Source organism: Phaenicophaeus curvirostris, chromosome 2 (assembly GCF_032191515.1).
Source record: "Phaenicophaeus curvirostris isolate KB17595 chromosome 2, BPBGC_Pcur_1.0, whole genome shotgun sequence".
NCBI classification, from domain to species: Eukaryota; Metazoa; Chordata; class Aves; order Cuculiformes; family Cuculidae; genus Phaenicophaeus; species Phaenicophaeus curvirostris.
Genome location: NC_091393.1, coordinates 93,698,907 through 93,712,807, shown reverse-complemented (window position 1 = coordinate 93,712,807; position 13,901 = coordinate 93,698,907). Strand labels below are relative to the sequence as shown.

The window sequence follows — 13,901 nt, the reverse complement described above, 5'->3', positions numbered from 1 at the left end:
GGCTCTTGCATAGCAGAAAGCCGTGCAGTACGCCCCAAAAACCTCAGTCACGCACCAGGAAAAAATCACAGCAGCCTGAATGATTCCGGCGCACTGAGACCATTTGGTTTGTGAGAGCAAAGGCCATAAAACCAAAGCCAAGGACAGGGACGCACGGCCAGGGGCAGCCATCACCGCAACTCCCGCACAGCTCAGCCCCCTCGGCTCCTTCTCTGCGCTGATAACCTCACGTTGAAGGAACCTCTTCGCACCCACCTCGTCCCACTCGCTTTATTTCACCCGTGGGCCCGGCCGAGAGGGGCGGGGTGGGGGTGGGGGGGGGAGCGAGGCCGAGGGGGCGGGGCCAACCGCCGGGGCGGGTCAGCGTGCGGTTGGCGGGGCGAAGGGGCGGGGTCAACAGGCGGAGGGCGGGGCGAAGCGGGGGGTGGGCGGGGCCAGACGGGACGGACGGTTCGTTAGGGGGCGGGGTCTGTGTGCGATGGGCGGGGCCATCCGATGGGGCGGGGCTATGGGCAAAGAGGCGTGGCCCTCGGGCGGTGGGCGGGGGCGAAGCGGAGGGGGCGGAGTCAGCGGGCGGTGGGCGGGGCCACGCGCGCCTTGCGCACGCGCAGAACGCTCCCTCCCACCTCCCTCCTCTCCCTTCCCTCTGTCTGTCCCTTGCGCAGGCGCAAGGGCGGGGCCGGGTCGCGGCGCGTGCGCGGGGGCGTCGCGCGCCATGTTGCCGCCGGCGCGGGGCGGGGAGCGGCGCTGAGGGGGCGCTGCCGGGTCCCCGCTCTGCTGCTGCCCTCCTTCGCCTTCCCTCCCTCCTCCCCCCAACCCCGGGGGCCGTGGTCCTGGCCGGCTTCCCTCTCCCCGGACACCATGAGCGGCGGAGGAGGAGGAGGAGGAGGTGGAGGGCGGGTGTGCGACCTGTCCCGGCGCAACCCCCAGGAGGACTTCGAGCTCATCCAGCGCATCGGCAGCGGCACCTACGGCGACGTCTACAAGGTGGGAGCGGCGACTCCCCATGGGCCTTCACGAGGGGGCTCCGTCGCCCCCCCCGCCCCGTGCGGGGTCCCCTCGTGTTCCTGACCCCGCGGGACATTTGGGCTTCCTGAGGTGCTTTGCCCTTCTGCTTCGCTCCGCCTGTGTGGCAGGAGTTTTGGAACCTAAATCCTCTTGTTACTGCGCTAATTCCCTACTTTGTTTAATTGAAAGGGAGTTTTGTGTTGCTTTCTCCGCCTTGCCAGCTTTCTTTGAGTGTTTGTGAACTATCCCAGTGTTTTGATTATCCAAGACCACTTGCCTTATGCTCGAGGTTTTTTTTTTTGTTTCCTGCAGACTTGATGTGTTCAGCTCTATTTCTGTTGTGGTTCTCAAGTGGCATATTGACTGATACCTTATCGATCAGATATTTTTCAGTGTTCTGTATGTGATTTTGATGGATGTGAATTAGTCGAGTCGCCCACATTCTTGGTTTCTATTTAAGGATGCTACCTCCAGCCATAGCGTGAATGTTTACATTTGTAGTACCACCCTGCATCTGAAACCGGTAGATTTGTCACTGGATTGTGGATTTTTTCACTGGATTTGTCAACATTTTCATAACGTACTTTGCAGCAGCCTTCAGTTCCATGCTCTGTGAGTGACCGCTTTTTGGCACTGCTTGTGACTTTTTATTGTTTGAGGCACAGAAGTTTTTTCTTCTCTCAGAGTGGTTTTGTTTATGTTTACAATTTGTCTGTGGCAGTTTAGATAGAAGGTGATATATCAGGACCAGGATACACTAGGTTGGTGTTATAATTATTTATTTCTTCTAGATTGAGAGAGCGGTAGGCGCTTTCTGATGAGGACAGTTTAGGGAAAATGAGATGTACTTTTCTCCTACATGCATTATCACCTGTTTCATTCTGAGGCAAGGTCTTGTCTAAGGTGCCTTCAAAGTGGCATGAAAGTAGCCCAAAAATAATAATGAAAATTGGTTATGTTTAATGTGACAAAGAGGAAGTAAGAGTCCTGATGTGTCATCCACACATGAGCCTACTAGGGCTTTATTTTAAATTGTTGAAGGGTTTCATAAAGTCTCTTTAATTTTCTTCATCTTGTCAATGATAGGTAAACTTGTGGTTGATGAAATAATTGCCTGGAGTTTAGATTAGCCGTGTGACAGTGGTGCTTATCAGTGGTGGGATTTCAGCACCATGGATTCAAGAGCTGGATGTACTCTTGCAGCTTCAAATTAATTGTTGTAAATTGTGGTCCCCCCACCCCGCAGCAGGGAGAGTCGTCTTTCTGATGGTAGTGGGTAGGGATTATTGCTCTAATAAGATGACAATCTTGTTATGTTGACATTCTTGCTAAATGCTGACCTTTCTGTAACCTGCTTTCCTCGCAAATTGTTGAGGAGCTGAAAGCAGAGCAAACTGACATCTACTTCCTTGTTTCATTTTAGGTGAACTGAGCTATCACTGGGCATAGGTTCAATGTGTGATTTTATATATTAAAAAAGAAAAAGGCACAGTCTCTAATCTTAAGATCTTGAAATTTGAAGCAAGAGCCTATGGTGCAGACTGAACTACAGAGACTCGAAGGGAATGAGGATATGAGTCAGATTGATACACAGGATCGTTTGGGTTGGAAAAGACCTTTAAGATCATCCTGTCCAATGCTGCACACTACATTTATTTCCAGACTTTATTTCTGGCTATTTTTTTATAGTCTTGGGGACTTTTTTTCTCTTCCTTTGTGGTTCCACAGCCAGCTCTCAAGCTGTGACATTAAGAACCAGTACCTTAAAGAGTTTGGTGAGTCTCATGGCCAGTCAATAAAAGGTGTGAGCTGTTGAGCTCCTACAGTGATTTAATGGAGACCATTAGCAGTTCAAAAGTTGGACAGCTATCTGCATCAATAAATTCTGTAATTTTTAGGTTTGGAAGTGGGGAAGTGGATGGCAGGGAAAGGAAAAGCAGGACTGGCCTCACCTTCTGTTTAGGGGATAGAATGGACATGGCAGTCAGTGCAGGGGTGGCCCAGCACCATGCAGCTCTGGCTGCTAAGACTGCTGGGGAGAGGAAAGGCTGCATCCTTCAGGAGCTGCTATTTCCATGCTGGGGAGCTTTGGTGCCCTCTCCCCATAGGTGGGTGCAGGGACGTGGAAGATTCTGAAAGTGTGGGGCAAGTGACTTCTTGCTTTTCAGTTAGTAATCAAATGCAACGTTTCTGAATCATTATCATAATTTACGTTGCTTCTTAATGTTGCTCAGTGGAACATCTGCTTCAGCATGATAGATCCCCATACAAAACGTAGGTAAGCTCCTGAGTAATGTATGCTGAAGCTGATCAGAGAGCTGCTGCGTGTCTGAGGAGAATGCTGTCAAACTCCATTGTTGCCGACTTGCTTTCTTTGCACCCTCGCAGCAAGGAGAGAATGCAGTTGCTGTTGGAGAGTGAAGACCAAGGTGCATGTAGGGAAAGGAACAGGAAGCGTTGCGTGGCTCTTGTGAGAGTCTTGGAAGCAGTCACATACGCTGCAGGGTACAGCCCTTGATGCTCTCTGTGCCCTGCTTGTCTGCCGTGAGCTCTGAGTGTTACAGCTGCTTTGTAGTCCGTATCTCAGTGGTCAGCTTGTTTATGGATATAACACCTAAGTGCAGCACTGTCAAGGACTTGCGCAGTTTTTGAGCATCCGTAGAGCTCCAGATCTCGGTACAAATTAGCTGCCTAGTGGGCTTTTTTTGAGATGGCTTGCTTTGTTGCTAGAAAATAAATCCAGCATGAGAAGTTTTGTTGCAACAGTGCTTCTTACAGGCATACTGGAGAAGAGTGATCTAGCTGCAGAATTCTTGCCATGTGGTTCACTGTCATTAAGCACAGACATGGATTATTTTAAATGACTCTGTTGGATCTAACAGAACAGAATGCTTATCTAATGAAAATACATGCTCTAAGCTAAGTAAAAAATGCGTGGCATATTTAGGAAAAGAAATTCTAACTTTGCATGAAACAGAGATGTTTGAGATGTTTTAATTGATTGGCCCCTAATGAGTTTCATGAGTTTGATTTTTCTTTAGGAAAAAACACCAATGAGTTGTTTTAGTGTTTTAGACCCTTGTGTATCTCATTTGCTCTTTGACCCAGAATGTCAAGCTGAGATTGCTGTGTTCTGCTCTCCAAATAATCTTTTTTCCTTTTTTTTTTTTTTTTTTGTAGGCTCGAAATGTCAACACGGGTGAGCTAGCAGCGATTAAAGTAATAAAACTAGAACCAGGTAAGTGTTTCTTAACTGAAATGGGCCATATAGGTTCATTCTTACAATACAATTGTACATACTTGATAGAGTCTACATATTGAAAAATGGGATAATTATTGCAGTTCAGGATAGGACAAAATGCACTGTTCTGAAAACCAAGCATGGCAAGCAGGATGTGAGAGGAAAAGCTGTAACTGGACATCAGTTAAAGGAAAGCTGTTTAAACTGTGAACGAGAGTTGGGTTTGTTTGTTTTGGTTTGTTTTTTTTTTAAGTACTATGTTTTCAACCTATGCAACACAAAACCCTGTATAGAACAAAAGATATGAGGAAGATGACAAGGCAGAGAACTCACCGTGTGAAAGTGTAGAGGGACGTATAAAAAGAAAGAAGGGTGAAATAGTAGGTGAGCATTAGTATCTGGGAACTGAGTACATTTCCTGAAATTCTGTTGGAGGTTCTGGTTAAGGCTGTGTTGTGTGCTAGGTTTGTGCTTGGCTGGTGTTCATGTTGTGATTTCATGAAGTACGTGTGGCCTACAGTTCAGTTATCAGCCTGCAAGTGCAGGCTATTATAGTCTAGCCTATTAATATGGCTAGACTTGTGAACTAGAGTACAGTAATCTGGGCAGTAAAATGTCCACACATTTTGTTTAACTCGTCTCTGTTGGTGTTCCCTTTCAAGATTGAATGTTGAGGAGGGAAAATGTTTTACCTGTTACCTGATTTGATCCTTAAGGTCTGTGTAGGCAAAAAGAGAAAGAAGTTGCTACTTCCTTTTTTTTTTTTTTCTCTTACAGTTCTGCAAGTGATTATGCTTGTGTTTATATAATGCCTGTACATTTTAAAAAAGACAGGGCAGTATGTTACTATGTAGTTCAAAAGTGTATGTTCATCACACTACTTTTATTCGTATTCATACAGTGGGTCTCAGATTATCTTGTCTAGTTCTATTGCTTTGGCTTTTTATGTCAGTTCGTGTTGCTCGTGTACTTGGCTGTGTGTGACATGGGTTACCAGTCCGGCTACGATGAGCAGCCGTTTCGTGTCTCCTTGTGGAGCTGTGAAGATAAACAGGGAAGGAGACTTGCTTAGTGGGGAAAGAACCATAGGATTCAGCAGACTCAGATGATGTCAACCTTTAAAATAGGTAGCGATTTAGTAGAACTTGGAGAATCGTGACAGAGCCTGAGGATGTGCTGCCACTGAGGTAACTTGTCCTCATGCTCTGCTGATGGGGATAACGACTGGCATCTTGCAGCTGAATAATTTTTGGCAGCCTTTGGATACTTGGGTGGTGCACAGAGAATGCACTCTAGGTACCCTCTGCTTGGCAAACTCAGTTTCTCTCTGTAGTTGTCACTTCCAGTTGTGTTAGAGGCTTGACTCACAGCTTCTGATGGGCTGTGTTCACTTTCCAGAGGTGTGGCACTGGCTTTCTTTGCAAATTTTGCAGATTAAGAGAGAGCGTGAAGGCTAAGAGTTAATAGTGTTTAGGCACTTACTCTAAAGCTTGTGCCATTTTAATGTTTTGGTTACAGTGAAAACAGTGGTCCAATATTGGAGGAGTGGTGTCCTTTCACAGAGACACCGGTCCCTATGTGGAAATAATTTCTTGTTTGCTCTTCAGTGTTTGCATGTTTATAAAGATCTAGCCAGGATACAGCAAACCACAGCAATACACCACAGACTGCAGACTATCAGCTGTGATTTGAACTTTTGTAGCTTGTGGTTTGAGTTTTCTTTCAGTTAAATAAAGAAGATATTTGGTTTCTGGTTAAAAAGAACCAAATATATGGGTCAACTGTATGTTGATGCATTGGGAGATACTTAAAACTTATTTTCTTAGGTAGTAGCTTGGCCAGTTGTGTTGGAATTTGTTGTGTTACGTTTGAAATTTATATACAGGCGTATTTGAGAAGTGATTTGATGTTGCAATAATTGATAAATATGTGCTTTGTGTCTATGTTCAATTTTTAGACAATAGCTTTGGTTTCTGGTTTAAAAGCTCTTTTGAGTTATGCTGAGGTGTGGTACAGCAATACGCTAACAGGAGGTTTTTGACATACTTTGGATTTTCCGTTTTTTTTTTCAATTTGCTTATAGAGTCTCTTTAAGTTATTCAAGAACCTAAATGATTATTTTAGGCCTTCAGACTTTACCTATGAAGTCCTTGAAAATATTAAGAATGAGTTGTGTGTTTGTGAATTGTGTGTAACTAAAGAAACTTCATAAGAACTTCTTTGGAAAGAACATGACAGACTAGCTATAATTTGACCTTATAACAAGAGATTTCAGAGGAGTGTCAGTGTAAGGTACTGAACAGTAAAAGAGTATTTGGCATGTATTTCTTAGAAAGAAATTAACTACAAAGGCTGTCAAACATGTTATTAATAATTTTACATCTTGATGTCTTTCTCATCTTCCCTATTTAACTTACCTACAAAATCCCTGCACAACACCCCGAAAACTAAGAAATCTCTGGGTTTTCAGCTTCTTACATGTATTCCTCAGCGAACCATTTATAGAAAGACAGGGACAACCAAGGTACCAAACATTATAGTAAGACTCTTGTAAGTACCATGTCTGTTCCAGTGTTTTCTCTGGACATGAATTATGCACTGTCAGCAAATTTATGTGTTTGCTGAGTTTACTGAGAAGCTGCAGCAGCGACGTGCTATTGAATGTGGTTTTGCTCAAGAGAATGATCTAATGAGTGTTGGACTTGTGGCCAGAAAAGCAGAGTTTTGTCAGGTTTTTAAGGACCTGGACTAGTGGCAGAGCATGTGCAGATAGACACGGCAGGGTCCTGGGGAAAGGAAAGGCCGGTTTCATAAGAGCTATTATATAGCAGATGTGAGGTCCCTCAAGCTCAGAATAAAACTTCTTAAGAATATAGTTACTTATTGCTAAGCCCTTGCTAATAAATATTGATTTACAGCTGTTCTGTGTGTCAATGAAATTGGAAAATAATTAGTTTTAATTACTCAATGTTTATTTTGTAAAAATAAACCAGAAGTGCAGTGGAAGTATGAGTGTCAACCAGGCCAATGAAAATATTCATTCTGCGTTTCAGGAGAAGATTTTGCTGTTGTGCAGCAGGAAATCATTATGATGAAAGACTGTAAACATCCGAACATTGTTGCTTATTTTGGCAGCTATCTCAGGTACAGTTTGTTTATTTTGCTTACTTAAAAATGCCTCTCTATCTCCTTGTAAAGGGTAGGTCCGCAAGGTGCTTTCAGCAAAACGTAATTTACCAAATATTATCCACTTGTATATTATCTTTCGCATTTGCTTTAAAATCTGTTGTTTCCTGTAGTGTTTCTCTGTTCTTAGCAGAATCTTTCACTGACTGCATAGTTGTGTTTCTTTTGAAATAGGTTGTATTTAGAGGTTTGAATTCAATACATAAATGGAAAATTAAGCAAAAGTACAATGAGTATGAAGAGTGTGTGTGTATAGTATTTGTTAAATCTGTTTCAGTAAACTGTCTCCTAAATACCTAAAACTTTGGGAAGTATAAATATTTCATAATACAGATAGAGTTCTCAAAAATGGCATCAACATGTAAAATTGCCTGAGAACTCAAAATTGAATGTTATGGGGAAATACAGATGAAAACAACTGTTGGGTTTTTTTCCTTGCTTAAGAGTAGTAAGGCTGTGTTAAGCTGTAAGGACAATTTTGTACTGAAGCACCTAATCTTGTGACATGTCTCATGTGAAATGCTCAGTGTTCACAAGCGAAGTCTATCAGGTCAATAGTCCTGTTCAACATCTTTATCAATGACCTGGATGAAGGCATAGAGCACCCTTAGTAAGTTTGCAGATGACACTAAACTAGGAGGAAGTGTGGATCTGCTGGAGGGTAGGGAGGCTCTGCAAACGTATCTGAACAGGCTGGACCGCTGGGCTGAGACCAATGGCATGAGGTTCAACAGAGGCAAATGCTCGGTCCTTCACTTGGGGCACAACAACCCTATGCAGTGCTACAGACTAGGAGAAGTCTGGCTAGAAAGCTGCCTGAAGGAGAAAGACCTGGGGGTGTTGGTTGACAGCCGACTGAACATGAGCCAGCAGTGTGCCCAGGTGGCCAAGAAGGCCAATGGCATCTTGGCTTGGATCAGAAACAGTGTGACCAGCAGGTCCAGGGAGGTTATTCTCCCTCTGTACTCGGCACTGGTGAGACCGCTCCTTGAATCCTGTGTTGAGTCCTGGGCCCCTCACCACAAGAAGAATGTTGAGGCTCTGGAGTGTATACAGAGAAGAGCGACAAAGCTGGTGAGGGGGCTGGAGAATAAGTCTTATGAGGAGCGGCTGAGAGAGCTGGGGTTGTTTAGCCTGGAGAAGAGGAGGCTGAGGGGAGACCTTACTGCTCTCTGTAACTACCTGAAAGGAAGTTGTGGAGAGGAGGGTGCTGGCCTCTTCTCCCAAGTGACAGGGGACAGGACAAGAGGGAATGGCCTCAAGCTCCACCAGGGGAGGTTCAGACTAGATATCAGAAAGAAATTTTTCACAGAAGGGGTCACTGGGCACTGGAACAGACTGCCTAGGGAGGTGGCTGAGTCACCAGCTCTGGAGGTACTCAAGGATATGTTTTAGTGGCAGATAGGAATGGTTGGACTTGATGATCTAAGAGGCCTTTTCCAACCTGGTGATTCTATGATTCAGTAATATGGTGCAGCCTTTAAAAAGCCCACTGATGATTTGTAGTTTGGATTTGTTTTGAAGTCTAGTAATGATTTTAGCTCTTTTATCTGTGCTTTTTTTTTTTCTTGAACTGCAGAGTTGTTTAGGACACTTAATGTAGTGTATATAAGTTGTTCTGGCTCATTCTTTTGTGTAATTCCTTTTGTAAGGTATGATACTTTCTTGTTAAAAGTGAAGTAAGCTTGTACTCCATACAAAGTCTTAGTATTGAGAAAATTAATGACTGGTTTCTAAGAATGTTTGCTATTATAATTCTTCTTAATGCAACCTGACAAATCTTGTATCCTAGATATAGCAATTCGTTGATATTTAAGGACTAGACCTCTCAGTGCTTAATTTTGTGAATGTAACACTGTCAAAATTTTAGGCATATTAAACTATTTAGGCATATTAAACTATGTAGTAAGCTTTTAAAAGGCTCTGAGAAGACATGGTGCTGTTTATGGCAAAAGCTTCTCCTCCCTTTGGGTATTCGCATATCTTTGGGGGGGGCAGGAAACAACAGAGGTCAGGTGTGACAGCTCTGCATGTTGTGAAGCTCTCTAGACCCTATTCATAATAGAAGGTGCCAAGTTGAGTCACTCAATCATGTACCAGACTTCAGCAACTGTAGCTGAAATTCTTCATGATGGCTGCCTACTGCAACCAAAAAACTTTTGAGCAATATTGGCCAAGTGCTTTTGGATTGGGAGTGGAAAAATACAGGTGGTATTTTCACACAAAACATCTTGATACACGAAAGCCTTTCAACAACAACAAAAAAAAATTGTCATCTTTGAAGGAGGAATATGTGACGGAATTTGGCTCTTGTGTTTGGAGGGCATCTTTTCCTTTTAAGGATCCTCTCAAATTAGACCAAGTTATCTTCTGAAATGCTGCCTTTCTTTTGCTTTCATGATAGGTCAGCTGGAGCTTGGGAGATCTCAGTTACTGTTTCTTTTCTAGCCAGCAGCAACAGATTTGGTGCATGTTTGCAGTGCTACAGAAAAGCTAACATGCTCCCTGGCTTATTCTGACTGTTGTTTAATGTTCCTTGTTTTGTGCTGAGGTGAGCTGGGGAGTTTCTTCTCCCTTCCGCTTGTACTTGGTATCCTGACTAGCCCTGGACACTCAACTGAAACCATGTTTTATTACTAGTGGAGTTCATTGCAACTCACTCAGTAGGAGTGCTTTGTTAGCTTTTGTCTGATGAGTAAAAGTATTGCAAGCTGACCGACGTGATTCAAGTCAATAGAATTGGTGTTTTGAATTGTTTGCTTTGTAGTCATTTCAAAAGTCTGTGGTGGAAAAGCTAGTCGTGTTAGCACTTCACAGACATAGTTTAATATGGAGCATGAAGGAAGCTTCCAAGAGCAAATGTATTAATATTTTCAGAGTAAGATTAAGTAGAAATGCACTCAAAGTATGAGAATGAAGAGGAAAGCAAGCTGTTGACTAGCCCATTAGTTGAACACTATCTGCATGCTACACAGGCCGGGAGTGTGCAGTTGTGTACTGCTTGCATTATCGTGTATATGTGTGCAGGAGGGGATCAAAGTCTGAAGATAAAATCAACAAGCCGTGTATTCTGGCATCCCGTATCTTGAAGGGTGCTTGTGTTGGCAGCCCAAATGCTTTTTTAACGTTGCTGAGCTGGTCTGTGAGCGACTTTATGTGAAAGTTTGTGCGGGTATGTATACGGAAAGAGTGTGTACCCTATGTATGTGTGTGTATGTAGGGACTTGGTATTCCAAACTAGGAGTGTTTGCACTTTGCTTTTAAAGTTAATTTGAAGGTTAACCTAAATTGCTTGCTACTTCCATTCTGTGTGCTACTGGCAGGCTTTTTCTTGTGAAAAGTCAGTTCTTAATACTGCCACGCACCTCAAAGTCCTGTTAATTTTTTTTTGCGAATTTATGGAGTTACAGGATAGTAGCTTGCAGATTGTCATGTGGTTATGTTGGCAAGGAATCTTGTGATCTCCTAAAGTCTGTATTTGGAAGCTCCATCTTATAGTGGTTAAGCTTCTTAAATGGATGTTGCACGTGCTGAAAGTTGTGTGGCTGGGATCACGTAATGTCCCACCTTCCTATCGCACTTCCTTAATCTTCCTCTGAGGCTCAAAGCCTGCCTCTTTTGGGGGAAGAGAGCACTTTTTGTACTCCACTGCATGTGGTTACTTTATTTGTACCTGTCTGCAGTACTGGGAAGGAAGTTATATTCATGTTTTTCCTTGTGTAACATTGTCTGACGTGGTCCACAGACCTGAAAATCATTGTTATAAACCTTTTCAGAAGACAAATTTAGAAGAAAGAAGTGAGTGAGGAGTGGCAGAGGAGAGGGCTGGGTCTCTGCAGTGCTGTTGAAGTTACCCTGAGCAGTTGTTTCTAGCATATGAACTTCTGACCAGAATGTGACTGTTCCATTTGTGTTTGTTTCTGGAGGTGAGATTATTTGCATTGCAGATACTAACAAATGTATCTGGTTGTCTTACCAGCTGCTTCTTTTAACTAGTCACAGTGGGAACAGATTGCATAATATAACTAATTAAAAACTGCTACTGATGACTTTTTAAGGTTTCCTGTGAAAACAGACTCTGAACAAATAAAATTGTTGCATTCAGGTTTTTAGATTGAAGTGGTACCTCTTCTTATGATGCTCTTTTCAGGCTGGGGATGCTTTTACTTTGAAAACAGCTTTCCTCTTGTCTCAGGGTATCTATATACCTTTAGAGACCCAGAATTAAATTCTGGCTCCCTCTTGGTCCCCTCCCCTTTCTTTGGCCAGGGCAATTGAATGGCTGTTTTTGAGGCCTCTTACTGTCTGACCTTTTGTTTTCCAAGTATCTTTCAGTGCTAAGAACAAGAAGAAAAATACCATCATCTTATACTCAGCATTTATTAGCATATTGTTCCCCATGGTCTTCTTTTTAGTATGGATTTTTCTGACAGTGAAATTTCTGCCTTGCTGTTAGCCTAGGTGTCATGTTGCAGACACGAAGTGGCATTGTTGATCCTGTCTGGTTTGTTTGCTGTGCCTGCCGTATGCAACACAGAAAACTGTACGCTGTTACTGTTGAGTTTATGGATCTGTGCCTGTCTCAAAGTACTTGGGCACAGTAATAAAAGGCTAGGTAGTGAATAGAAATGCAAACTCCTCTTTTGATCCTCTTTGTTTTGTCCCTCTCTTGTAAGCAAAAGTATGACTTTACAGCACTCATCTACTTCAGGCCCGGTGCTTTGCTGCTGTTGCAAAGCTGCTGGGGTTGCCCTGGCTTTTTCCTACTTCCACATCAGTTCTGCTGTCGGCGTCAAACAGGATGCAGCCGTGTGGAAAAGAGTGGCTTTTATGAGCCCAGTGCCTCAAAAAGTGTCGCTGTCTGTGTTCTGCATCATTGTGGGGAGTAAACATATGTCTTTCTTTTCAGTGCTTCTTTCTTACTTCTGTTCCCCTGCTGCCATTGCAAACCTGGTTTTCTTTCACACGTCGTTGTGTTGCTTCTGTGTTTGACTTTGATCAGTTATTTTAGTGGAAAGACTTCGTGTTATTTCAAACTATGCTTTAATTGACCCCTAGATGCCAGGGACTTCTGTTGCTTAAAACCTCCGTAATGCCTGAAAAATACCTTTCCCACCACTGGAGGAAGCAGCCAGGGCATAATTTTGAGGGCCACATGGGCTATGGACTTAAAAGGGGAGGAGATCCAAGAAAGGCTGTTCTTCATTGGAACAGCAGCTATTCTAGCTGTTACCTGCTGGTGAGAAATTTGCAGCTCAGGGGATAAGCTCAGCACTTACGCCACTGCCTTGCAAAACACTTCCACAAATGTTGGTGTTGCCCATGGGAGAATCTCGGCTATTCTCACAGAGCCTTATGAATGCAAGAAACCCTAGACTCGGGGTTGTGGGCAAGCTGCAGTATGATAATCAGCCTTTCCTTTGCTTGTCTTGTGTCCCAATCTGCCCTAAGGTGGTTGTATGTGATTTTTCTTTCCTGTGTGCTTTGATGGCCAGGAATAACTAGTCAAGTCCCTTTTCTACTCTTCAGAGTGTCTTTCTGTGGCCACATGTGGTACATCTGTCTTGATAGTGAAAATAGAATTTAGTGTCCCTAATAGAGAATACTTTTGAATCTGTCAGCCCATTGTCTGTTCTTGGAAAGCATCTTTACAGAGGTATAATGAGTCAACCTGAATTTATTCCCTTACTAAGAGGAATCTAAAGAACTACCCTTCTCACCTCTGCCACCAAAAAGATCCATATGTATCTTTGAGGGGAAAGACTTCATCTGAGAACGCGCTTACCCACAGCATGAGCTCTCCTCTGCTTAGCTTTGACTAAAGCACTGGAGTTTCACTCCATTTTGTTGTGAAAGAAACTGAGTTGAGAGAAGGGATTTTTGGTTTGGATTTGTTTCTTTTGTTTGTTTGCATTAATTCCTCTGCTCTGAAAAAAAGTAGAGAAGTGAAAATGAGCCACATCTGTTTTCTCTCTACTTTCAGTAAAAAGATATTTATTTTCATAGCAGATCTTGAACAAAAATCAGTGTGTGCATTTCACTGATACTGTTTCTACTACCCCAGTAAACCCTGGAATATTTTGGATATTTCTTTAGTTACTATTTTGACAGTGAAGTATCACTTAAAGATTAATTTATAGTCATTATTTGACTTTTTGCTTATTATGTTGTGTTTTGTAATGTTTCAGTCTTCTGACTTTATCTTTTAGAGGTAGAGCTTTCAAATCTGACATCTAATGAAATGTTTTGTTCACTTTTTAGACGAGACAAGCTATGGATTTGCATGGAGTTTTGTGGAGGTGGCTCTCTACAGGATATTTATCATGGTAGGTCAAGACTGTAATTGCATAAAATCTAAGTAAACCTTATTTTCAAAAATGGAGATGATTACCATGTTTTGGAATCAGAGAGGAGAAATCCTAAATTTAGTATCCATAATAATCCATTGAAGGTCAATTTTAGGTTA

At 42.9% G+C, this 13,901-nt stretch overlaps 1 protein-coding gene across 7 annotated transcripts in view; it reads left to right on the top strand.

Annotated features, from left to right (window-relative positions):
• Window positions 1-752: 752 nt before the first annotated feature.
• The window catches only part of MAP4K3 (mitogen-activated protein kinase kinase kinase kinase 3), an 80,755-nt gene continuing 67,606 nt past the window's right edge, over window positions 753-13,901 (top strand). For 2 of the 7 annotated variants that reach the window (XM_069852917.1, XM_069852916.1), the window contains exons 1-4: window positions 758-987; window positions 4,189-4,246; window positions 7,303-7,393; window positions 13,697-13,761. In XM_069852917.1, the coding sequence (XP_069709018.1) occupies window positions 862-987; window positions 4,189-4,246; window positions 7,303-7,393; window positions 13,697-13,761 (340 nt within the window). In that variant the 5' untranslated portion in view covers window positions 758-861. Of the gene's footprint in view, window positions 988-4,188; window positions 4,247-7,302; window positions 7,394-13,696; window positions 13,762-13,901 lie in introns of all 7 variants that reach the window. The other 5 variants (XM_069852919.1, XM_069852913.1, XR_011337063.1 and 2 more) reach the window with 4 other exon arrangements.